Source organism: Pipra filicauda, unplaced genomic scaffold (assembly GCF_003945595.2).
Source record: "Pipra filicauda isolate LSUMZ 115617 unplaced genomic scaffold, ASM394559v2 scaffold151_size3305965_pilon, whole genome shotgun sequence".
Taxonomy (NCBI): Eukaryota; Metazoa; Chordata; class Aves; order Passeriformes; family Pipridae; genus Pipra; species Pipra filicauda.
Window position 1 is genome coordinate 3,273,739 of NW_024104007.1, and position 26,026 is coordinate 3,299,764.

The 26,026-nt window shown below is 41.8% G+C and overlaps 2 protein-coding genes across 5 annotated transcripts in view; one reads left to right on the forward strand and one right to left on the reverse strand.

The window, feature by feature from the left end:
* Positions 1-19,356, reverse strand: part of SLC38A6 (solute carrier family 38 member 6) — a 40,586-nt gene extending 21,230 nt beyond the window's left edge. The window contains exons 1-5 of one of the 2 annotated variants that reach the window (XM_027716696.2): positions 19,198-19,356; positions 18,553-18,674; positions 17,714-17,787; positions 13,456-13,508; positions 10,500-10,539 (exon numbers count right to left, since the gene is read on the reverse strand). In XM_027716696.2, the coding sequence (XP_027572497.2) occupies positions 10,500-10,539; positions 13,456-13,508; positions 17,714-17,787; positions 18,553-18,674; positions 19,198-19,350 (442 nt within the window). In that variant the 5' untranslated portion in view covers positions 19,351-19,356. Of the gene's footprint in view, positions 1-10,499; positions 10,540-13,455; positions 13,509-17,713; positions 17,788-18,552; positions 18,675-19,143 lie in introns of both variants that reach the window. The other variant, XM_039378989.1, reaches the window with a different exon arrangement.
* A 186-nt stretch (positions 19,357-19,542) lies between these two features.
* Positions 19,543-25,809, forward strand: TRMT5 (tRNA methyltransferase 5). 3 transcript variants are annotated; one of them, XM_027716709.2, is made up of 5 exons: positions 19,543-19,576; positions 21,155-21,804; positions 22,183-22,307; positions 23,830-24,484; positions 25,487-25,809. In XM_027716709.2, exons 1-5 carry the CDS (start codon positions 19,572-19,574, stop codon positions 25,549-25,551), a joined length of 1,500 nt encoding a protein of 499 aa, XP_027572510.1. In that variant the 5' UTR covers positions 19,543-19,571; the 3' UTR covers positions 25,552-25,809. The 3 variants fall into 3 exon arrangements, with proteins under 3 accessions (XP_027572510.1, XP_027572512.1, XP_027572509.1); XM_027716711.2 differs by lacking the exon at positions 19,543-19,576 and adding an exon at positions 19,714-20,533; XM_027716708.2 differs by lacking the exon at positions 19,543-19,576 and adding an exon at positions 19,751-19,806.
* The last annotated feature ends 217 nt before the right edge of the window (positions 25,810-26,026 follow it).

A 26,026-nucleotide genomic window follows, 5' to 3' on the forward strand; every position in this document is an offset into this window, starting at 1 on the left:
TGACAGCCAGCAGGGCTGAACCAGCGTGGTTCCGGCTGGAACATCCCGGCTCTGCATCAGACACCACGGCACCAGAACCAGAATTTATTCTCTCACACACTTCCTTTAAAAATAGCTGCAAGTCCCCGAGTGTTGCACTGATGTCAGCTAATGCCTCCAAAGAGGCTGCTACAATGTGAGTCTTGGAATCCAAAGGACTAAAAGGCAAGATGATATAATACAGAGGTCTGACCTTCTACCTGGCAATACAGACCTACGGGTGAGAGACAGACAACGAGGCTGCAGGACTCCTCCTTCTTCCTCACAAGACATTATTAATGATGAGAGTAAAAAATATTTATTTCTATCAATACAACAGGCTTCTTTAATGACTCTGTTTTTAGTGTTGTTCAACTGCTGTTGTACTAAATAATTATATGACAGAAATTTATATAAAAGAATAGGACTTCAAAGGGATTTTTATACACTGCAAAGTTTGGCCCTCAGAGCTAAGAGGATTATCAGTGACAGACCCCTGATTCTCATGCTAAACCCACCAGCCAGAAGATCCCAGCAACAACATCAAGTGCAAAATATACAGAAACTGCCAATCAGAAGAGAAATTACTAGGTACTCCTACAAAAGCGTTGACTTGAAATTAAGTGCTTATAATTCTATTCAGCGGAAAGCAATGATACAAACACATAAATCCAAAAACTCCTTCACTGTGTCAGTTTTCTCCTTTACTACAGAAAATGATCAAAGGCATAAATGGGAGGGTTATTAAATTACAACTTACACTAATCTGACACCTTCACACACTGTTCATGTCACTTTTTCATGTAAGCAGCGTTTAAATGAATTAAAAACTAGCAGAAAATTACTCAGAAAAATCAGCTTTACAAAGAGCTTCAACAAATATCAAAGCCTACATGAAACTAATTTCCATCCTTCAGCATCCAGTAATTTTAGTAACTTGCCAATAAAAGTTTAGTTGTATTTAATTCTTGACAAAAATTTTTCTTTTGTGTTTAAATTTTACTGTTCTGTACTCAGTAATTCTGTAGAATTTTACCGTGCCATATATATTAATGCTTTAAAATTAAAACATACATCTTGGAAAGGTAAATCAGCAAACTTCCATAAGCTGATATTTGGTTTGGTTTTTTTTTTAAGGAATGTTTTGAACCTTAAAAGAAGTGTGGACTCAGACACTGGTGTCCTACAGCAGTTACTGTTACATTTTGAAGAAAGGTAATGTGGTCTCTACAAAGAAAGCAAACTCCATTAATACAAAGTGACATATACCTACCACAAGGTTAAATTAAAACCAATTTGGCACATCACTAATTAAGGAAATATTCACTTCTTCATAATTAAAAGCACTTTTTTTCCAATATTCGAGTGCATTTCCCTGTTGACACATAGCTGTTGATTGTGCCTGGTGAGCTATTTATCTGCTGTCCTGATTTACTCTCCTGTTTGCACACAACAGAATGTAGATCCAACCACAGAGAAGGCTGCAGCATGCATATTTCTAAATCACCAGAATTGTAAGTAAATTAACACAGTTTCTCACACTAAGCTGCAGGCAGATGCAGATTTCACCCTAAATTTAAAAAAAAAATAAGAGAGGAAAACTTTGCTAAATTGTAATTCAACTTTATTTATCCATTAGCCCTCTTTCTTGTATGACACAATACTTTATACACAAGCAAGTCAGAATTTGCACGTATTTATGTCCTTCAGGAAGATTTCAAAACTGGTTCTTTTGCAGTCCCCGCTGCAGAAAGCTTTGAATTAATTTCCAGATCAGATTTCCTCCTAATATGCAATCTGTCACTCTGCCCTTGCATTCCTATTAGCCTCTGGCTAATCATTTGATCACTTATCCTTTGTTGTGCACTTACTCTTTGTTTTTAGGAGGAGTCCTATTTCACTGAATTCCACTCCTAAGGAGGGAGCCAATCCTGCACCAAGAAACTTGCATCTTTCTTCCTTTCTCTGGGCATATGGGAAACAATCTCACATAGTAGGATTTTCTCCCCCCTCTTTATATTTTCTTATTTGTTCTACAAGATGAATAATTAATAATAAATAATTTTATTTCTATCCTGATGCTTAAATAAGACCTGAATCTCATACATAAACCTGAGCAGGATGCCCACAGTAAATACAGTTTAAAAAGCCAAATCCTGCTTTTAGTTCACTTACAAACACAATTTTAATTCTCCTCAGAGAAGCAGCTCCTTGTAGCTTTACTCAGTGCCAAGTGAGACACTAACCACTGTGTAACTCTGAGACACACTACAAAAGTGAGCAAAGAACAAGGTTTGTTTGGTGTTTTAAAGCTGAAACTAAACCAAGAAAAAAACTAAAACAATACAACAGCATTTTGTCTGTCGTGTTCTATGCACTTTATTCCTTGAGTAGGAATAAATAAAGTAGGAATTCCTACTCTGGGAATAAAGTGCATAGAACACGACAGACAAAAAGTCCTGTATCCTTTGCTCCAAATAACAAATTGTACTTCACTTCCCTGACACCCACCACGAGCGAAGCCACGTCAAGTTACATTGTGCAAGTTAAATGTCAGCTCTCCTTGGCAGCCCTGATGTGGAACGGAAGGAAGAGATTACACAGCCACGAGACCGAACTGTGACACAAGTGAACACAACAAAGCCCCACCGTGTGCTCTGATTTATTCCACTCTGAAATACTGACACGAGACATCTATTTTGGGACTGAACGAGACAGGTTTCCTGCAGAACAAACTGTGTGCAGGGGCACAGTCTGAGGCTTCAGCAATATGCAGATGCAGGAAGTCCTGAATTACAACTACACGAGCAACCTTCGTACAGTCACTTCCTAATTTTCAGGTCCCAAATTTGCACCTATTATGCTATTTTTAGATAATTTTCAGTAGGCACCAGGAGTTACTCGATGGAGAACTAAGCAGTTCTGAACATCTCAACAGGCCATAAACCAGTATTCAGCAGAAATCAAAATTATATTCACAGTTTATTATTCAACAGGCTCCTTGAAAGCAGCAAGAAACTACACTCTTAAAATACGTATCACTTCATAGTGTTCTGAAAACTTGGTATTAGCTCTCTGACAGAAAAAAGATGTTTGATAAATACAAAATATATTTGCTTTACACTTCCATTATTATAGCCTGCAGTGCCACCATGAGCTGTGACTCTCTAGAAATAAACATACCATGCATGTATAACTCAGAATGCCCTTGCTGTGCTACAGCATTGTTCAGCACTGAAGATATGTGCCCCTACCTGAAAAAACATTAGGTGCTGGAGAAAAGGGAAGCCAAGGTTATGTTTTTAAAACTGTCCCCAAAATCTCTTCTGAGGTAGCCCAATCTTAAAATCAAATATGTGGATGGTTTTTTGGTTACCAGAAAAAAAAAAGTGTCACTTTTTCTTATTGTCCTATCCAAAACGAGACCAAATGCTGAAGTCCATAGCAATTACACCAGAGAATATATATATTAAATTTATTAGTGATAAATCCCTTCAAATCATTTAACTAAACACGCTGACCAACTTTTCTGATCAGTTTTCCCTCATCTACCACTGATAATATTAGAGCTCTATAAAGATGTTAAGCACTGTGGAAAAATGGAAGCAAGCTCTCTTCCAGCCTTCCCACAAGAGAAGACAGAAGGCTGGGAAAAAAACAGACTGGATCAATAAAAGCACACAGGCTCCACAGCTCCTAGTTCCAAAAATATTTGGGAGTCAAAAGTAGGCAGAGCAATCCTGATTTTCAGCTGAGGGAATACCAGGTAAAACAGGGATTCCTCATAAATATCTATAAATAAAGGAGATAAATGAAAATGCTTTTAACTCTCATCCTCTAAAGAGTTCAGACAGGAAGATACCAAGTTTTCCCAAAATTCTGAAAAAGATTAGAGGCTGAACAGCAGAAATAGCAGAATAAACACTCCCAGTCCCTGCACAGTCCAGCCCATCCAAGCTGGATCCTTCATATCAACTGCACGTGACAAACCCCTCTGGGCTCGTGCCTCCCTCTGCTGATACAGGGGTTGTTTAAAATTGAATCTGTCCTAATCCAAACAACGTGGCAAAGTTAAAAAGGAAAGCAAGGAAGGAGCTCAGGAAAGAAAGTGAAACCAGGGAATATTTTGGGCAAGCTTCCATTCTTCCTGTTAAAGAATAAGAATGGAATAGGAAGTACTTCAGTGTTGCACTGAGCTTCTTATATGTAATTCAAATTGTGGAAACATCAGGACTGATGGATGGATGCCACTGCAAAACATCAACCATTTCAGCCCTCACACCTTATGGCCTTAAAAGTCTGCTCTTTGTGTTCATTTAGCACTGAATCCCCCACATATTCAATTTTAAGAAGCCTCCCAATACCTTGATGGATTGTTTGTAATATTTCCTCTTAGTGGAAACTTAAAAAAAAAAAAATCTTGGGATAAATTGTCTGTTTTAAAATACATATGTAGAATAGAGTGTGTGAAAGATGTTTGTTAACATGGAGATATTCCGAGAAGTGAAAAACATTGTCAACTTCCTTGCCAGTCTTCATATTATGGACGCTCATCCCAATGAATTTCTGCTCCCCTGCTTCCTTTTCCTTCTACCTTTATCTTTTACCTAAATTTTTTTGGAACTTACCTATGGCAAGCTTAAAAAACAAAAAGTCCTTCTTATTCTATAGGGAACACTTGGACAGCAGATTTATTTTGGTAAAACTTCATTAGTTTAATTACATGTGTACATTTACACTAAAAAAAAAAAGGAAAAGTTTCCTACATAGTTCATCACATATTCCATTCTGAAGTACAGCTGCAGGTTGGGATTTTGTTGGGGTTTTTTTGTTGTTTTTGTTGGTTTTGTGTTAGTTTTTTTGGGGTTTTTTTAAGTTTTTTTTTCTTTTTTATTACTTAAAGCAGGCTTAATATTCTTTACAGTGTCAAAACTTCCAAGAACTATTCACTGCAACAGGAAAACACGGGAGCATGGGTTATCAATTGTTAAATTAGTACAGGAGCTGACAAACCTGCCCTTAATAAAGGCAGCTCTGCACTGGAAATCCTCACTTTGAATCAGTCAGGATAATTAGGCTTTCAGGTCAAAAGCAAACCGGGCTGTGAAAACAAACATTTGAGTTTGTTTGAAAACAGAATTAGATTTCCCATACTTAAAGGAAGCTCAGTAATTTCTTAAGGTATTAAGGATGCAGGTCTCAGCATGTAACAAGCTGTATTTTTTTCTTCCATAATTTGCACCATTCATTTATTTTCAAAGTTGGTTGAGTATTGTTCTCTCTGCTTATAAAAAGAAGGTTATTCTCACCCACCCCCTCATTCTGAAAAAAAAAATTTGCTCTGTTTAAATTTGAAACAAATTTTGTAAATACTTTTAGAACTAAACTGCAGAATGAATGAACTCTGGGGGAAAAAAAAAAGAAAAAAAACACAAAAGAAAATAATTTGCAATAGGAAAACACCCAATTAACTTGATAAAACAAGGTCTTTAGTCTCTGTAAGCAGTGACTCACAGAAAGCACACACACATAAATTTGCATGGGGGGGAGGTAAGTTAAATATTTCATTGTTTACCCCGCAGAAAAACAAAGGGAAGGGGATGTGGAATACAGCAGGAGAAGGCTGGAGGTTCCCGAGGCGCCGGGCTGCCGGCAGCTCTCCCGGGAAGGCGGCCCAGGGCGTGTGGGGCCGGGCCAGGCCAGCAGATGGTGGTGCTGCTGTTTTTAAGGATCTGCCTCTCCCGGTGGTTACGCCTCTCGATTCACTCCGGGACGCTTGAAAAATACGAACCACCCGAATGTAAATACATATTTAGGGTGTATTGCACTCACAGCGGGGTCTCTGTGTATTGTCTGTCCCCTTGACTGTATTAACAGGCCATAAAATGCAGCTACAGAACAGCATCGCCCATTGGAACGAATCCTGCAGCTTCCAGTTACTGCCCACAGTGCTCGGGCAGCGCCGAGGATAAAGCAGCGCTCCAGGGACACGGAACAACCTTTTTTGCCTCATTACTTTTTCTTAGAAGGAACAGAAACGTGTACCTATCGAGGACATGTGAAGTGCAGAATATGGAAGCAAAATCGGCAAGCACCAGTTACAGAAATTATAGTGAATTAAATTGTATTTATACTAGAAAGCAAATAATTCTTTGTAAAATTAAGACAGCTGTCTGGAAAGCTTAGTTCCAAAGAATGACTACCTGGGCACAAGCCAAGGCAGGTGAGTTACTCACACTGACCCCCAGCATCCTGTGTATCTCAGCCTATCTGAAGCAATGGAAAAGAAATAAAACCCGTTGCAGAAACTCCTCACATGGACCCACCCAAGCTACACGTCTGCACTGCAGGTTCTACTGGAGCACTTAATCCCGCTGCTAATAAATTTTAAATAATTAGACTCCTGCTCTCAGCAGTTTGGGCTGATGTTTGTGTGTATCCCAGCCACCAGGCCCCATCTCCAGCAGCGGTGACCTTGAGCTGGTGGCAGCCCGCAGCCCTGGGAAGCACGCTGGAAAACTCCGCATGCTTCCTGCTAGACCTCGGCGCTGGAGATTTGTTAGTGTTGGCAACGGGCTGCTCTTGTGCAATACTTCATTGTGTTTGCCTCCATTTTTCCACCAGCCTTGCTAAAATCAGCCCTTCTCTGTCTTTACTACTTACGCTGCAAGATTCCTGAAGATTTTCTCTCGGGCACGTGGCCTCCTTTTCAGTCACATCCAGAGAGGATAATTCTAGAAGGAGAAACTACTGTCTGCCTTCCTCACCTTAGGAAAGCACCTAGGAGGCTCACAGAGCTTTCCTGGCAGGAGAGGAGGAAGGGCTTTGGCCCCCTGTGCCTCATCCCTCACTTCCTAGAAACACAAAGCTATGGAAACAATAGCAGGGACTCCGTCCAACTCCAGTTGCTCCTGGGAAGGATGACACGAAGAGCCAGCAGAGCCGTGGAACTCAGTGTTTTGATAGCAGCCTCCCTCCCTCCCCGTGTGCCTCCAGGGCTACAACTTCCCCTCTCCTCTCTTTGAGGGCACCTGACAGGATCTGGAACCCTTCAAGATCCTCTTCTGCACAGCAGGCAAGAAATGGACATTGGGAAAATCACGCCACGGAAAGATGTGGGTGGCAGGAAAGGGTCGGGAGGAGCGGATGGACAAACTGACAGCCCGGGAGGTGCAACGTGATGGTCCCCTCCCTCATGTCCACTTGGCACCCCCCCACACAACTAACCAGCCCTTTCTAGAACAGGGCAGTTCACATGTAACCAATCACTAGTTATTTACATTAAAGGGCTGCTGGATTGGGCCAAAATGCTGACAAACAGAGCAACATAAAAATTAGTAGCACTGGCCCTCCCATTCAACCTTTTGGCTTCCCTTTATTAACAATACCTACATTGCAAGAACAAGAACATACTGATTATAAGGAAAGCAAGGCAAATCTTCTCCAAGTTTAACCACTCTAAGCTGTACATATTCTATAAAGTCTTTAAGACACAGTACTAAAATTACCTTAATTTACATTTGGATATTGCAGTATCCTGATGCATCTTTAGTTAATCCTTGGTACTTAAATGGATTTTGGTATTTAATTTGTGTTACTTGAATCAACATTACAAAGTGTTCCAAGGGATGATTAAAAATCTGCAGGAAAAGTTGAACACTCTTGTTAGAGAGATATGTTAAAATTCCAAGCAGTGCACTTGAAGTAATTTTTTTTAACCTTTTAAATTCCAAATTTGACCAACCAGTGCTTTCCTGCAGCCGTACAAAATTTTTTATTTTCTTTTTTAAGTTAGATATCCTGCCAGTAGGAAAAAATCAATTCCCCTATCTACACAAATCCCTAAGTGCATGCAATTAGAACGTCACATTCAAATTTGCACATTAAGCTTTCTTTTTTTTAAAAAAGCAAAGATGACAAATTGGAAAGCATAACTATTAAAATGAATACTAAAACGCTCTCTTCACCACAAATTAATGTAAATCATTTCTGCACTTAGATTATTTTTAGAAGGGATCAGACAAAACTGTAAAAAAAGCCCAGAGCAGATGCAGATAGTGACAATAACCCTGGCAGAGTTGCTTATTTTAGCCACAAGGCATCTTTCATTATCTTATGCTCTCCCATCATTTGTGAAATAAGACACCGTATGATGCAACGTGCCCAGGTCTGATGATGGAAGAGGTAACAGAAAACAATTTTATTTTTAGCCTTACTCTGACATCAAAGATGTTGACAGAGTCTGGATGTCTGCCCAACAGGCACCGTGCTGCTGGTCCCTTCACACAGAAAAACAAAGAGAGGGGAACACCTACCAAAAGGCACTGTGGGCAGAGCCCAAGTTTTACACTTAATCCCAGCATGGATCCCATTCAAGGACAAACTATACTCCACAGTTTCACCACTCCCATTTAAAATCTGCAGAAGGACCAGAAAGACCAGAAAAATTCCTTTCTTTCCATGCAGTCCTTCAAGAGTCAAGGCCCTGAGAAGTGAAGAGAATTATTCGACCTTCCTTATTCTTTTTCAGCAGCCTGTCAGCCTGCAGTACAGTCACCCTCAAAGCTGGTTCCTGACACAGGGCTGCAGCATCACAGGGCACTGCCAAAGGTGGTTGTTAAGGAGAGAAATAAGGCAGCTGGAGATCTGCTCCCAGACAGAGCTCTGCTAAAGAGAAGCTGTGACAGCTCCTTGCAGCCACAGAACAACACATCTGCTGTGTAGGAGAAGGTGCCAGAGGCCCAACTTGCCACCCAGGCTTCCACAGATCACCCACCCTCACAGCCGGGCACGTTTAGCACTACCAATACCAACAGACTCAAGGCAGGAAAGTCAGCTTTCTCTCTTCAGTGCATTTGAAAACAAGCCACCCTTGCAAGTGAATGTACTGGATACAGAAGCCATCTCAGTGAAACCTGTTGCCTTTAGAACCAGAACCACCAAACCAGAATTTTTGAAATCTTCCATCAAGATGAGGTCACTCAAAATATTTGATAGAAGCATTTCAACTTGCAAACCCCTACTTTTTAATTAGTTTGACAGAAACCCATTGGTTGGCAAATCAGGCCCAACTTGCAGGCACAGAAGGCCACTGCAGAAGGTGGAATAAGGAGTTGGGTAATATCCAGCACGCACTAGTTTGGGGCTCTAGAGTTACTGAGCTGAATTTTATTAAAAATGACACAGAGAAGGTTATGAACTGCAATGAGAAAGAAATGAGAGTCATATTTCCTTTGACCACAGAGTCTTGTACATGATCCCACAATCTCCAGAACCTGCACTGTGTATTCCTCCTCTAGTGCTGTATTTAGAGATCCACTCAAACGGGAAAGGAAATTAAAAGATTTGTTCATTGCTACAGAACATCCTCTAAAACCTGTATGAATAAGTAGTCCTTAATCTTGGAATTAATATGGTCACTCCTGCCTAAAATTAATGCTTGGATTTTTACAGCCATTTTATTATTATTTTATTATTGGGCCGCTTTTATTATTGGAACTTTTAGCATACAGAAATGTTCTGAGTTTATCATGAAAGCAGTTACTTGGTCTAGTTCTAGATGTCTACACAGTGACAAAACCCAGCAATCACTGCACTGTCTGGACTTGACAGGTAATCCTACAGGAAAGAACAGCACTGGAATGCTGTTTCCTTCTTTTGATGTACGGGAACATGTGTATCTTCTTGGTGGTAGGGGACAGAGGAGGGAGCTTTCTCACGACTCCCTCATTTAAAAGAAAATATCCAAAACATTTAGAGCCAAAAAAATCTAAAATTGTTCTGTTAAACACTGTCTACTTTCAGACAAATAATTTCTAAGGGCAATACTACCTAGTGACTGTCAGATATGCAAGCATCCCTGAGTTTAAATACAAAACCAGGTAGTGTAATTTTATTAAGCCACGCACCAAGGAAGACAAAATAAGTGTAAGAGGACAGCCCAGCATATGTCAGCATATCAGCCCACATGAACTAAGTTGGGAAGATAAACAACTCCCCCAAATAACAAGGTATTGAACTAACAGGGGAAAAAAAGGCTCCCATTAATGCAGAACATATGAAACATCAGAGCTAAGTAAACATTCAGTTGTTACACAAATCACTAAAATGCATAGGCAGGTTCCAACAGCAAAACCCAAAACACATGATCTGATAAAGTGCAGCTACCAGAAACAAATGTACAGAACAGTGGAGCAGAGATGCTGCTTCCTCAGCCCCTTATTATAGCAGTGCCAGCTATAATGGATGTGCTCCACATCCTGGGATGCAGCAACAGGCACGCAACCCAACCCCTGTAACTGCCCCCATCTACCCCATGACTACAGCCCCTCTGCTTAGCATGATCACATAAGCCTTTCCTTTAAGTTTTCTGTCCTCTTAAGAGCACTTTAATTTAATTATTGCCTTTGGTGTCTGTGGAGCTGTGTAGCCTGTAAGGTTATAATCCACACAGTTCATGTGGAGCATCTGAAGTTTCTTACCTCCAATATTCTGGATAATTATTGTAGTTGCAACCAGGACCTATAAAAAGAGAATTGATTTCTTTAGAAAGGGTAAGGGTAACTAAAATCGTATGTCCCCGGCAGTCATAAAACACATGTGTATCATCTTAACCAGACCAGATGTGGCAGCGATAACTAGTCCTGAGAGGAAGGGCATCTTCTCCTTAGTGAAGAGTTTAACACATGGAAACCAACACAAGCTAAAATGAACACGAAAGCAAAAAAGTCCTCCCTGAAAATCAGGCATTTTTATTCTGAGATGACAAAACAAGAATGCTGACACAGCGAAGCCTGATCTGCAGAAGATCAGGGGTTTAAATCACTGAAAACATGTAAGTGCATCCTAACTTATATCAGGTGAATACAAATGAAAATGATCATTTAGCTCTGAAAAGACAGACAGCAGAGATTTGTCCAAGCTCAAGTCCACTTCCTCACTCCAAAAACTTGAGTGTTTTTAACCGTCAGGGATGTCATTGTTCTTTAAAACTTGTAAACCAGACAGACTTTTCTTTAGCGTTTGTGATTGTTCATACGGGGCTGATATGGGAGCAAAAAATGATCACAGGCTACTAAAATACTTGTCTGAATCCGAAAGAAAATTAACTTCTAACTGAAAAAAAAGCTTAAAAGAGGCTATAACGTTTTCCCACTGTTTTCTTCTCAGTTCAGTTCTAAAATACCACGATCATCTAGTGCAGTTTTTCTTTTTACACACTGCTCTTCTTGAGGTAGCAGAACACTCCTAAATGAGTGCTACCATTAAGTCAACTTGAAAAAAAAATTAAGCCAGAGTAATGAAAAGACAAACAAATTTGTACTTTTGAATAAAATCTGAAAACAGAGTTGCCGTTTTTTTTCAACTGATCAACTAGAAAATAATTTCAGACTTTAAATGAATTCAAAGTCAGTTCAAAAGTCACCAAGGGAAGGAAAAAACCCCTAAAGTATGGTATCTTGCAGTTTGCCATACATGGAAACAAATACTTCACCCCTTTGGAAAGGGAGACTCAGCAATCTTCCAATGGCAGAAAATTTCCATCCTCACAAATCTCAGAAAAAATATGTTTGAAAGAAAATCACCATAAGGTTGAGTAATTGCTCTACTTCAAGAGTAATTAATCAGCCAGTAATTAGAGTAATTAGTCAGCCTAAGCTGTCAGTTCAAGCAAGATCCTACAGTGGTCTGACTGCATCATTCCCCCATGAGGGAGAAAAAAGCAAAAGAAAAAAGTCTGTGCCTGACTGAAGTGAGAACTGTTCAGAGACAGATTAGAATTCAGAATGGTTGTGGTGAAACCAGAAAAGCCTAAAAATCAACCAGATCAGTTAAAAGCAAGGCATTCAGGAAGATCTCAAAAATATGATTTAGAGTTATTAGATTGCAAATAGAGAAAATAGTCTGAGATAACACAATCAGAAACAGCAAGTTTTAAGAAAGCTGTATAAATATCAAAGATGCTTCAAGATGGAAAGATAAGTGTTCGGGAAAAGTGTTCATCAGGAAAACTGGGTGAACTTTGGTTAATTATTTTAGGTAAACAACAGCTTCCCAAACTAAAAATATTCCAGTGCTCTCTGTGCACACTGAAAATAAAAGATAATTTTTAGCACAAATTATTTAAACAGAGAATTATGAATAAGTATACTCGGGAGAATTAAAAAAAATTACTGACATTGGCTATATAGTGAAGCTGTGAAATGTCTTCATTTAAGCTTTTAAATAACAGATTAGACAAACATCTGCCAAGACTGGTTTATGTATGTTCACCCTGGGTTCAGGGAAAAGGCAAACTAAGTCACATTTATTTTGTCTTTAAGATCTAAATTTCTGTGGGCTTCACAAGCAATGGCTTATGGTTAATGTGTGCAGAACAGCTCCAGTAAAAAATAACTGCACTTCATACCTTGCTAATATCAAGGTTTATTATCTCTTGAGGTTGATCACTTCAGAACTTTGATCAATAAATATTGATCCTCAGACTACACTCATATCTGCTTATTCATGCTAATGGAAGTCTCACAAACACCTGATATCTCAGCTTTAATTCTCAGTTACATTAAGACATGAAAAAATCAGACTCCAGCCTGATGAGCAGAACTAATTAAAAAAAAATTTACATTGTTTCAGTAAAATATTAAAATCATACTTCTGTGTGGTAAAACCTGCTTTTAGTTACTGAAACACAGAGCATAGAATTCATAATAATAAGTGTGCAGTACTCACAGGCAATATTTCCTGTGCACCCAGTATTACTGGATAATATTGCCTGTTAGGAAAAACGGATCCAGTACACACCTAAAAAAGCACAGCTAACATTTTGATTTCTCTTATACCAGAAATGGTTAGTTTACTGGTGTTTTTGTTGGGTTTTTTGATTGTTTATTTGTTGGGTTTCGTTAGTTTTTTAATCCTAAAACAACAAGTAAGAAACATTCACGTGAAGAGCTTATTAAATAAAACAAAAAAAAATACCACGCAGGAAACGTACTCTTAGTTGTTCCTGTTGTGGAAATTGCATGGCAGACAATCCCTTACCTTAGATCCCTGTGAAATGCTGGAACACCAACAGTGGATCACTTACCTGTCCCTCAGCAGTTTCCAGCCGAGGCACGAGGGGACTGTAACAAAGCTGAGCCTGAGTGCTGAGCCCGCTGGACAACAACGCCAGGGAGCACATTTGTACTCACAGCTAAAAACCTGGCATTTTAAGGAGGGTCTATTTTACATTTAACTGAAGTTTGGGCTTCCACAGTCCAGACACATGTACTGAAACCTAGTGAAAAGCTTCAGGCTGTAACAGAATTTCCAGCACACTGAGGCATCAGTAATTATACAACCTATTTCATCTACGCCTTTTTACGATGCAAGGGACAGTTGCATATCAGAAGCATGAGACCGAGAAGGAAAAGAGAGGTAAAAATAAATACTCACCTTTCCAGCTGATCCAAAGGCAAACAGGCCAAGGTCTTCATAAGAAGTGGCAGCTGTTAGTAAGGAAAAAAAAAAAAAAAAGCTAAAATATTTCTAACTTCAAAATCGCTTGGAAGCTCTATCTTTGCCTTCTTCCCCCTTTTTAAATGAACATCATTCAGGTCAAAAGAGCATTCTATAGCATTTTTTATTTACAAAATAGCTTTTATATATGCCTGTACCCCTGCTATAAAATACAGTTGTGTGCTGAAACATTCAGAGACTCAACAGAAACTCAATTTAATATTTAAAGTACTAATATTTAAAAAATAAGTCATATATTAATGACAAATTGCCTTCTTCCAAAGACTTTTTCCATAGGTGAAGAATTATGAAATTAGCCTCAAGAATTAGATATAAGATATTTCTATATTTTGTTTCTTAAAAGAGCACACTTTTTCTTCTAAATAAAGATGATAACAGAGGATAAATTTTCATCTTTCCACAAATACAAACATCACCACCTCGCCAGCTTTTAAAAGTCAGGCACTATTTGTTTTTAAGAGAGCTGAAGGTAAACACCTTCCTTAGTTGAAATCTATTATTAAAAAAAAACCAACAAACTAAACCAAAACAACAGTAAAGCAAAACCCAGAACAAAACAAAAATCCTGCCCTTACCTGCACCCAACTTACATAATGACATTAAACCAGCCTGTGGTTTCTTGTATAATTTTGTTGGGTTTTAGCTGAAGCTCACTTCTAATATTGCTGGTAACTCAAAGCAATCCCTTCTCAGAGAGAAGGAAATCATATTAAAGCCTTTCATTGTTACTCTGTATTTTGTTATTAGAAACTCAAGTGATATCAAAAGGATGAAAGTTCCCTGAGAAAAACCACTCACTTTCTCGGGATAATGAAATGGCCCCACAAGTTTTAACCCTTCAGAGGGTAAAAATTCACCTCAAACCCATGTAATTTTACTGTCACAACACTTGGTTTCTCTTCCTTGGTTCTGTTTGGTAAAATACAGCTCCTGCTCCTGTCACATCTTAATTTAGGGCCCAGCCCTGCAACCTGAGCTGCTGGGGCAGCCCTTCACACCTGAGTGAAGCCCCACTGCAGTAAATGACACGGGACACAGGAGACACAGAGATCAGATGACAGGACTGGAGCCTCAGACTCCCAACTGCCCAAGATTAGGTGGTTTTATTTCACTGAAGTCCTGCACACATGCAGCAGAGGTGGAAAACAAAACAAAAATATACAATCAGAACCTAACAAAACTTCATTAATTTTCTCACTTGATTTTCTCAGTTTCACATGCTGCTCTACTACTGACACCAACACACTCCAAAAAAGTAAATGAAATAACAGATTCATTTTAAATAAAATTAAATGAGTCAGCTCTCAGCATAAACCTGGATTACCTCTTAAACCTCCGGTTACAGGAATATGAGTTATATACAAATATAATTAAACAAGAAATAAGTCTTACTAAATTTTATCCTGCATTTTTCTTATTTTTATTAATAAAGTTGTTGATCACAAGAGAAAAAAAAAAGGGTATTTTAGGCAGCCAACTTCGATGGCATCAAAAAATAAAAATCAGCAAAATGATAAACACATTTAAGAGTGAGTTGTTTGTACCACATGGCAACAAATACACAGCATACATGTATGAGGAGTTATCAGCAAAAAGAACTGGCAGTTTTCCACACAATTCCAAAATAGCAATATGAAACCTTAGAATAATTTCTGCTTCTGCACTCAGGTTAGTTCTGTGAACGCTGGGAACCCCTAACACTTAATTGCGTTACTTTTGAGATTTCAAGAATATATGGATGAAAATATTAAGCACAATTTATATAAATAAGCTCTGCCTGACTGGTTTAATTTTTATCATGTCACTAACACTCCGTGGAAATTATCCCTTTAAAGGTGAAATGAAGTTGGCAAGTATAGCAGCGGCAATATTTGTGACTCACTCAGAAAACGAAGAAAGAAAAAAAAAAAAGCCACAAAACTTCAAAGTACATCCCATTTAAACTCCCAGTTCCTCTGCTTTACAGAGCAAGCTTAGCCTTTATCAGCCCAAAACAACACAGGTCGTACTGAATTAACAGAAGGAGAAAACAGTGACTAAACTAATCCCAACACAACACTTGACACTTGGGAATATTTTTTTTTTGCTAAGCCTTTTGGTCTACACAAATCACTGGATTTTGCAAAGGTCCAGACCAACATAAAGAAGCATCTTCAGTTATTCAGTTATTTTTAAACTGCAATTAAAATGCTAGTGCTTAGTAAATCCTGGTCTCTGTTTAAAATGGAATTCATTTTTAGAGCTTCCTTTTCAGAAGGTATTTTATAAGTCAGCTCTTTCCTAATGAACGGTTTACAAACACTTTCAAAGGTTTTTCTTCAGCCCCCTTTAAATTTTTCTAGCTCGTTTTTTAATACAAAAATACTAAAATTTCTTTCTGATTTGTTGCCACGGACTAAGCTTGATACTATAACACTGTTCACAAATGAATGTGGATTTTTTTAAAGAAAAACATTTAATTACCTACTTTGGAATCAAACATGTAGTTTGTCAAGGTACAACAGGTCATATTTCCCACTTTTTAAAGACAATGTTCAAAGGAAAAACTCAGAATTCTATCTAACATTTAATTACTTCAATAACTGACAGTAATTATAGGGAATGCAATCTCAGATCTTATTTAAAAAAAAAATAAAATAAAATACAAAAGGTCATAAATCCAGCAAACTTATCCAGACATAGTTCTGGTGCTGGTCCTACCTGTCAGTATTGGGTGATAATTAATAATTAACTGTAAAGTGCTTGTTTCAGACAAGAAATACTTCATCCTGTCACTTCAGTGGTGCTCCTTGCTTTCAGCTGTCTGCATCTTAAAAATGTTTTCTTGAGGTGGACTGTTGCTTTGGACAACATTCTCACATATTAAGTGCCTAGGTTCATATCCAAACTCTTCTTACTTCAGACAACTTAAATCCTTAGTTTTCCCCTCTCACCATAATTTAGGTGCAAGCAACTCTGTAATTATTATTATATTATTATTATTATTATTTAATTATTATTTCACCCTTTACAACCTAATATCACTTAGTGCCTGTGTAATACAGAATTTTTCAGCCTGAAAGAAGGGGTAAAAAAAGGCCATACAAAATTACCTCAAATCCACCCTTTATTTGCTTCTCATGTACATTTCTACCTACTTGTTTCAGGTTCTGATTCCTTTCTAATAAGCAGAGCTCCAAGAGAAGAAAAGCATTACCAGAGACTTAATCCCAAATAATTAAGCAGCCAAAAGTATCAACCATAAAAGTAACCCTACCTCTGAGGAGTGTTTTTTAAGAATGTGTGAAGAAGACCACTGGACAGGTGAGGACGGGAGCAGCAGATCTAAGAAGAATCAGGAAGCAATCATCTGAGAGACCAAAGGCAGCTAAAGAAAACAAAGCCAAGGAGGAAAGAAGCGGAAGCTTTCTCCCACCACCTTTGAAAAGAGAGGAAAACAGATGAGAGGGAAACAATAACCAGGTGACTGGGAAAGACAGAGACTTCCTGCTGTAACGTGATCTTTGTGTACGAGAACTCAGGGAAGCAGTCATTTCAGTCACAGCTAAAGGAAGCAAGAATTAAAACATCAGCAGATTTGTTTGCACTTGAGCATTCCCAAAGCAGGGCAGTTCCCAAGGACTGGAACGTGACTTCCCATTCGGCATAAAAAAAATGCCGTAAAAACCTGCATCTATAACACACCACGACAATTATGATGCTCCAACCTGATCACAAAAACTGAAAGGTATCCACTTCAAACCAGGAACAAAATACACACATTACAAGCAGAAGAATTAAAGGCTGCTATTTCATTGCTCCTAAGCCTACACTGAAAACAGCAGCACACACTGGTGTCGCGTGGTCCAGCCAGCACCAAAATAATTTCGCTGCAGAAATACAGGATCTGTATATTAGGAAAGATGAGAGAGGCTTTTTGAAAAAACAATTAAAACTGAAAATCTAGAAACCAGCCAGTTTGGCAGCGACAGCTCACAAGAAATCTCAAACTCAGATTTTTAAATGGCGAATAATAATCATTAAAATAGTTAAATAAATCAAGACCAGTGAGCCAGGCACAGCTACCTGTTAACATGCTGTTAATTGCAATCATTACTCATCAATATCACACGTTCTGTGATAGAGCTGAGGAAATACTTCAGAGCTCACTGCTAGATAAATCCTTTTCACTTACCAGTCTGAGTGCACATACTGAGCAGAAGAAACACAGAGTAAGAAGCAAGGCTGGCAACAATCAGCAGCAAGACACTAAAAACCACAAAATAGTCACAATTAAAGCACTTTTACAGCACAATGCACTTTCTAGCTCTAAGAATGCTACTTTTGCAAGAATTAAGCTACCACAAGACAAGATTTCCTCATTTTGTGGCTGGTATCTGCTGACTATGGTTCATGTGGTCCCTGACATTCCCAATACTTGTGAAGTTCCCTGCTCCTTCTATTGTTCACTAAAAATAACACACACTATACAGGGCAAAGGCCTGACATAGGGATTACAAAAAGGACATAAACATAGGAGTTTGTGTGTGTACATACACACAGACAAACACACAGCTTCCAGTGAAGTGGAACCAACACCCAGAAAATGGTAAAAGTGACAGCTGTGGTGACTTTGGCCCCGATATCCACAGGACAGCAGGTACAACAATCAAGTGCAAACAAAAGCACAAGCTGATTCACAATTTTCAGACACATATCCATCCTACTCCAGAAGGCCCATTGCTGGAACTACAGGAGATAACAGCTTTGAAAGGAAACTGCCAATCTATCGGGAGTAATGGCCAAGAAATTGCCACCATGTGGCAATTTAATGCAACGTCCGGGCAGGGCTTATGTCAGGCCTGATCTGAATGACTAAACCAAAGAGGGAATATCTTATTCAACAATTCTGAAAAGCACATGCTATTTATTTCTTCCTCAGATTTGCACAGGAGCCTTAGTAATCAAGTTTTGTTCCACTTAAAACTACAAGCTGAGTTTAAAAATGAGGGTATGTAAAAACTGAAAACTTACCTAAAGCCCATGATCCCTGTGTTGGCCATAGCATAGGATAAGCCAAGTATCCCACTGCCCATGATTGCATTCATTAGGTTGAACACCGAGAAAGCAAATGAGGAACCACGACTTGAAGAACTCTGTGAAAAGGCCCAGAAAAAGAAGTACAATTAGTGCTAGAGGTGTTTTGGTCTCTTACAGGAGGCAATTTAAGGGAGGGGGCCACAGTCAGCTTTTCCTTCCTTAATCTAAATCAAGAAAACCTCATTTCTCACTCTTAAGACCATGTAAACCCTTGCTGCGCACACAACAACACGATGTTGCCCCGCAGGCATCCCAAATGCCCACAACCTTTGAGTACAGTGATAGTAGAGCGCAAAAGATTTATGGCTCGGAGGAGGCTCTCCCTGCGTGGGCACATGGCAGCGCTTCCAAGCGCTCGGCACTCACAGAACCAAAGGGACCCGGAGCAGAACCAAAGGGACCAAGAGCAGCGGCTCAGCCCCCCCCTTCCCCAGGTGTCAGCCCGGAGCCGCCCCGCACAGCCCCGTCCCGCCCGCCCGACCTTTGAGCCCGCGCTCCCCGAGCTCCCCCTCACACCGCACCCACCGCGGCCGCGCAGCCCCCTCGGGGCTCTCCCTCCCCGCCGCCCCTCACACGCACGCTGCGCGCCGGCGGCGGCGGCAGCAGCGGGGCGGACTCCCCGTCCTCCTCCTCATCCTCCTCGTCCTCCTCGTCCTGCAGGCGGGCGGACAGGTACCACCCGCGGGCGGGCAGGGGCCGGGCGCTGCGGGACCCCCATGGCGGCGGCGCCATCGCCCCCCGCGTACCCGGCGCACTGAGGGGCGCGCCGGGGGCGGGGCCAGTTTTTGGGGGCGTGACCATTAAAGGGGGCGTGGTCGCAGCGGCGGCCCCGTCCGCCCTATTTGGGTCGCGCGGGGGGCGTGGTCACGTTGGAGGGGCGCGGCCAATGCTCTGGCCCCGCCCTCCCCCGGCGCGGCGGCGATGACGCGCGCGCGCGGCGCGCGGGGCCCGGCATGAGGTGAGGGCCGGGGGGGGGAGGAGAAAGGGGGGGGAGAAGCTTCCCTGAGGGAAGAACGGGATAAACCGGGATCGCGGCGGTGAGGGAGAGGCTGGTCTGCCCACCTGGGAAGGTGGTGCAGTGGCCTCCAGCCAGAATACAGCGCGGGGGTGGGGAGTTTATTTTGTAACCTTATCTAGAAGCGACGGGATGAGAGGACTTGGCCTTAAGCTGCGCCAGGGGAGATTCAGGTTGGACATCGGGAGGAATTGCTTCACAGAAGGGCTGATGAGGCATCGCAATGGGCTGTCCGGGGAAGTAGTGAGTCTCGGTCCCTGGAGATGTTTAAGGAGAGACTGGACGTGGCGCTCGGTGCCGTGGTCTGGTTGACACGGTGGTGTTGGGGCACAGGTTGGACTCGGTGATCCCAGAGGTCTCTTCCAACCACAGTCGATTCTGTGATCCTGAAGTACTGATTCAATAGTTTCCGTCTAGGAAGAAGGCAAATGCCTCAGGAGAAGAAACACAGGGATGCTCAGGCCTCTGGATGAGGGATTTCTCCTGTGCAGCAGACGTGAGGAATGCAGTGTTTAATTTCTGAGTCAACAGGCGAAGGAGGCGTGCTTTGCCAAAAGCCTGGCTTAGGGAAATGGGCTGGTTGGGAGATGCAGGGAGGATGGGAGCACGACCAGCTTTGCCGGGGTTTGGGCACAGCAGCTTTGGGAAGGAGAGACTGCACAGCCTGGAACCCTGGAGGAGGGCAGTGGCTGAGGGAGGCAGGAGAACCAGTTTCCTTTCAGAGCTGGTTTGCGTCTTTCCTATCCACCCCTGATCTCAAAACAAGCTTCCCAAGAGGTCAGGAGAGATGCCAGCCTTGAGCACCGCCTAAACCATTGGTTCCTGCCTTGGAGCAGCAGACACAGTCAGAAAACTGGCCCTTTTGGACTGTCTCTAGTGGAGGAAACCATTGAGAGAAGGGTAAAGCCACTTTCAAAAGTTCCCCATCCCATGGATGAACTGTAGAATGGGACTCAGTCACTGGAAGAGCCATTACTAATGCTCCCCTGGACGTTATAGGGAATACTGGATTTAATTAATGATCTTCCTGGCATGCAGCCCATGGAGCAAAGACACTGTGGAGTGTGTAACACCTTACACTGGGGTCTGGGAGGCAGAAATCACCAAAGAGTGATCATGACCACTAATGCTAAAAACTGTTTTCTAGCAACCACTGCTTGGTAATGAATTTTATCAGACACAGAATGGATCCAACAGTAGGATCGAGACAGTAGAAATCTTTCCATGTGGCTTACTGGGATTAATATCACATTTATTAGAACAAGGAGAGGTCATTGTTTTTTGGCAGGAGGAGATTATCTTGCTGCTTGAAGTTAGTTGGTGTTTAAGTCTAAAAACACATTTGCAAAATAACAGACATTTGCAGTATATATTTTATAATAAAGAGCTTTACTAAACTATTGTGGATTGTTTGGTACAGATGGAAATTGTGGTTTAAGAGAACAGCAAATCCATGTGATTTGCAGCCTTTTTAATGGAATGATTACATAATGTCTATAAAATGAATAATTTCTCTTCTAGGACTTTGTGGAGATTTGGATACTCTGCCAGACTACTGAAAACTAATCATTTTAGGACAGCTGCATCAAATACATCATTTCCAGCAGTTTGGATGCTGTTGGCACAATATTCTGGCAGAATACCTGGGCCCTTTGTAGTAGTTAGAAAAAACGCTTTCTCCACGATGCCTGAAACCGTGGAGGATAAAGCTAATCCAGAACTGTATTCACCACATCCCGGAGTGCGTGGGATGACCCTGCTCAACAGAGAGGCTTTTAAAAGGACAGTTGTTGTTCCAGCTCTTAAAGTCAAGAAAGAAATTGTAAATAGTTTGCTGAAGTCCCTAAAACAATCGGTCCTGCAGCGTCCCGGTCTGAAGCGAGTCGTTGAGGATCCAGAAGATGAGGACAGTAGACTTGTTATCCTGGATCCTCATAAAATACCAGGATTCTCATTGGGAGAATCAGAGCAGCAGGTGCTGAAAGAGCTCAGTGTTGATCCTGAGGTGTCCAGGTATAACCTGGAGCTGACCTACGAGAACTTCAAGTCGGAGGAGATCCTGCGAGCGGTGCTTCCTGAGGGTCAGGAGGTCACCTCTGGGTTTAGCCGTGTTGGCCACATAGCACATCTGAATCTCAGGGATCACCAGCTGCCCTACAGACATTTGATTGGTAGGTAAAACTGCTCCTCTCAAAAAAGGAATTTGTATATTTTGTATATTTCCCAAAAGATATTTTATGAAGTGTCACTTGTGCAAAGAAAACTTTCGATTGCTTTTTATTTTGCCTTTAAGTAGCCTTGTGCTGGTGCTGTAGCTGTGCCCAGAGGGCACAATTCTCTCCTCTCCCTGCACTGAGCACTGGCTCAGGGTGAAGTGTGTGCTTTAAAAAGGTGTCACAGCTGCAACCCTGAGTCAGGAGAGGGAGGTTGTTCCAACACACACTTGCTTTTGTTATTTTTAACTGTTAACAGCAGGTTTGTTGTGGCTGTTGTAGAACATTAAAAGGTGGTGGTCCCGTAACCAGAATATCTTTTGCCCTCTCTTTCAGGCCAGGTTATAATTGACAAGAATCCAGGAATCACCTGTGCAGTGAATAAAACCAATATTATTGACAGCACATACAGGAATTTTGAAATGGAAGTGCTCGCTGGAGAGAAGAACCTGGTAACCAAGGTACAGGCCTTTTCCCCCTGGTATTTTAATTTTAATATGCTAAAACCCAAGGGCATCTTCTGGAAAGAGATGATGCAGGGATGCTGTTGAGACCACTCCTTTGCACAGTGCCCTTCCTGACACCTGTCTGAGCATCAAGGTTGGCTCTTACTTCTGCATTCCTTTGTCCTGGTCTGCCAAGGGCAAACTCAGCCATAGGGATCATGAAGACATGTATTCTTTCAAGTACACAGCCTAGATTTAATGCTGTGTAAAAGCAGCTGCAGTAAAGGTTTCTTACAGAGATACTAATGACAAACTTGTACTGGGGGATGTTTCTCAAAGCCAAAATATTCAGTGGATTTGATCTAAGAAAATGCAGGTTTTTAGTGTCACCAAGCCTTGTACAGTGGCTGATATAGAACCTAAGAGTTTGTTTTCAATCTGATTGGCTTTGCAACTCAGGCAACATTTTGCCTTTGCCTTTTTCCTTTTCTGACAGCAGCAAGACAAACCTCCTCTCTCCTCTGTCCTGACATTTATCAGGTGCAATCGCTGTGTGACTGCCACGCATCCTTCGTGTAGGGTTTCTTCTCTGTAGCTGGAAACTTGGCCACGGCTCCCACAAAAATATTTTCCCTATCTGTGAGCAGTTTTATACTTTCAGAAGAGAAGACATTAGATTACCAAATAAAAAGGTTGAATATCTTGGTAGAACATCCTGTACACGCACAGAGAAGGCAATTGAATTGTCAAGGCAGCAGCGAGGATCAAATATTGTGCAGATGGTGTTACCGTACACCTGGCACACCGTGGAGCTGCACCCAGCACTGCAGATACACTTCAGGATGTTTCTTGCTGGCAAAGCAAACGATGGGCTGATTTGGATCTGAAGTTACTGTACTTTGGAGTCACACAATTCCAGTGCGGTGGTGCAAAGAGAGTATTATCTTGCATCCCATTCTCATCTGAATAAATACTGCTTCTTTTCAGGTCTGTTCTTAAGATAGTGGTCATTCCAAAGTTTGGGTTTGGATCAGTTTCCAGACTCTGTCACCTTGAGAGATGAAATACAGTATTTTTCAAGCTGCAGAACTGGCTCCCAGTGGCTTTGACTTTGGCTGAGGGTTCCCGTTCTTGTGCCGTATCATTCTCAGACGCTTATTTACTGTGTGGGCTCCTCTAAGGAGGGTTTGAGGCATCTTCCCAAAGTCTGCTTTCAATAAAGGAGTTGTCAGTCAGCCACAAAGCTGTTGAAAAGCCTCATTTTTTCTTATGGCCATTTTAAGTTGCTGCTTTGTTTCCACCTGGTGATTGAGACAGGCGTGAGCCAGTCATTGGGATTGACAGTGGGGGACATTCCTCATGGCAGTTTCTGATGAGCTGGATCTGGTTTTACAAGGTTCCTGTGTCCTACCAGTGGGACAAATGTTGATGTACCCGTTACCTTTCGACAAGGCACCTTGGTTTTTAGCTCTCTGAATTACTGATAATGCTTAAACCTGCCAGGCAATTAAACACAGAAAATGTTTTCGACTTTCAGGTCAAAGAAAATAATATTGTGTATGAATTGGACTTTTCCAAAGTGTACTGGAACCCACGCCTTTCCACGGAACACGGCCGTATCGTGGAGCTGTTGAAGCCTGGGGATGTCCTTTTCGATGTCTTTGCTGGGATCGGACCTTTTGCCATTCCAGCAGCAAAGAAAAAGTGCCGCGTGTTCGCCAACGACCTCAATCCCGAGTCCTACAACTGGCTCCTGCACAACTGCAGGCTAAACAAAGTAGACACCAAAGTGAAAGCGTTCAACATGGATGGCAGGGAATTCCTCCGGGGGCCGGTACGGGAGGAGCTGAGCAAAGAGCTCCCACTCATGAAGGAAGAGCAGAAAAACGCTTTCCACATAGTCATGAACTTGCCAGCGCTGGCTGTTGAATTCCTGGATGTTTTCAGGCATCTCTTGGTCGGGGAGCCGTGCAGTGCTGCTGCCCTTCCCACTGTGCACTGCTACGGGTTCTCCAAGCACGAGGACCCAGCCAAGGACATTCAGGAGCGAGCAGAGGCGTCGCTGGGAACCTCCCTGGATGGACGCTGTTCTACGTACCTGGTCAGGAATGTGGCGCCCAACAAGGAGATGCTGTGCATCAGCTTCCAGGTCCCAGCAGATGTGCTGTACAAGAGGCCCTGCCCTGATGAAGGTAAGGAACAACCCTCCCACGTGGCACTGGGATTTCAGGCTCCACCTTTTGCTGCCTCGGGCTGGTCCCACCCTGTGGGCCACTCTGGCCCGTACGACAGCGACACTGGATTTGGGATGAGCGCGGAGGTGGCCGGCAGGGCCGAGTGCCTGCATGTGTGCAGCAGCTGCAGGGCTTCCTATGCTCCTGCAAACAGCAGCCTGCTCCTCTGATCCCAGCAGGAGCCTCCCCAGAAACATGGGGGACTGGACAGGATCACCCCACAGGCCATAAAGCAGACCTTTATGCCTTGGTTGTGTACTGGGGGAGGATGGGGACTCAGCGATCCTTGTGGGCCCTTCCAACGCAGGATATTCAGTGAGTCTGTGATCTAATGCCAAACACAGTTTTCTGTTAGCTCAGGACTTAAGAGCTGGAGCTGCATTTTTGCCCAGAAAATGCACTTCCAAGGGACTGGTCCCAGCTCTGACCTTCTCCCTTATGCTCACATGGACTCAGTGTAGGGCTGGAGCCACCACATCAGCAGAGTCAGGTTCTGTGCAGTTTAACTGAGACAGGTAGAGAGCTTCAGTGCTGAATTTGGTTACTTTGTGTTTTGGGGTTTTTTTATAGTTGGTCATTTGTTTCTTGCAGTACTTGTAGAAACTGGTTGGTTTTCGTGATCTTGGGCTTTGCAGCCCGTGAAAAGGCTGCAAGTTACATGAACTTAAGGAAAGGAGGGTTTTTTAAAGCTTTAATGCTGTGAAACTTATTTTTATGCTGTTGTTGGGTAGCACTGAGATGTAGGTCAAAATCTATTTCCATACAGGTTTTTTGAAAGTCCTTTCTGGCATTTAGTAAAGATCCCCCATTACTGCTGTAACAGTTTGCGTTTGTGACTGTTAATCCTGATTTTAACTCTCATCTCTTCCTGTTAAATCCCTTAAGCGTTCCAGGGCTTGTGGTTTAGCTCAGTCTGTTTACTGCACATTAAATAACTTACTTTTTCTAACCTTTTTCCAGCAAAACCAGCCTCAAAACGTCTGTGTACCAGCCAAGGTTTTTCTGAAGAGAAATTACTGAGTTGAAGACTGGAGTTATGGTGACTACCTTAGTTTGTGTAAAGGGTATTTAGGGTGCCTCTGGTTTACCTGTTGAGTTATTCACAGCATACCTGTGTTACCCATCGAGATGCACAGTGCATGTTGCAGCTTTCCTTTGGGAGCCCTGCTTCCTGCATTTACCTTTTTTTTTTTTTAATTGTGGGATCGATAAGCAGATTGAAACTGTTGTTACTACAAAAAATTAAAACTTTGCTCTTTTGTAATAAATGTGCTTTAGTACTTCTCTGCTCTCTATTGTTTCACGCCCTGTGCTGATTCAGTGACACAGCCTGGGGTGGTTTTCTGCTGTGGCATTTTGATAATGTGCAGTTTGTGGGGAGAACAGATTTTTATATTTTGCCGGTTCTAGGAAAGTGACTTCTATAACCCCTGCCTTGGATTCTCTCTGACAAACATTTTGCTGTTTCAGAATACTGGATTACGGTGAGCAGATGCACAA

Coding starts and splice junctions, on each gene's coding strand:
- TRMT5 (XM_027716708.2), top strand. CDS start 19,766: ATGAGAGGACTTGGCCTTAAGCTGCGCCAGGGGAGATTCAG. Junction 21,805..22,182: donor GCCCTACAGACATTTGATTG/GTAGGTAAAACT, acceptor CCTCTCTTTCAG/GCCAGGTTATAATTGACAAG. Junction 24,485..25,486: donor GAGGCCCTGCCCTGATGAAG/GTAAGGAACAAC, acceptor ACCTTTTTCCAG/CAAAACCAGCCTCAAAACGT.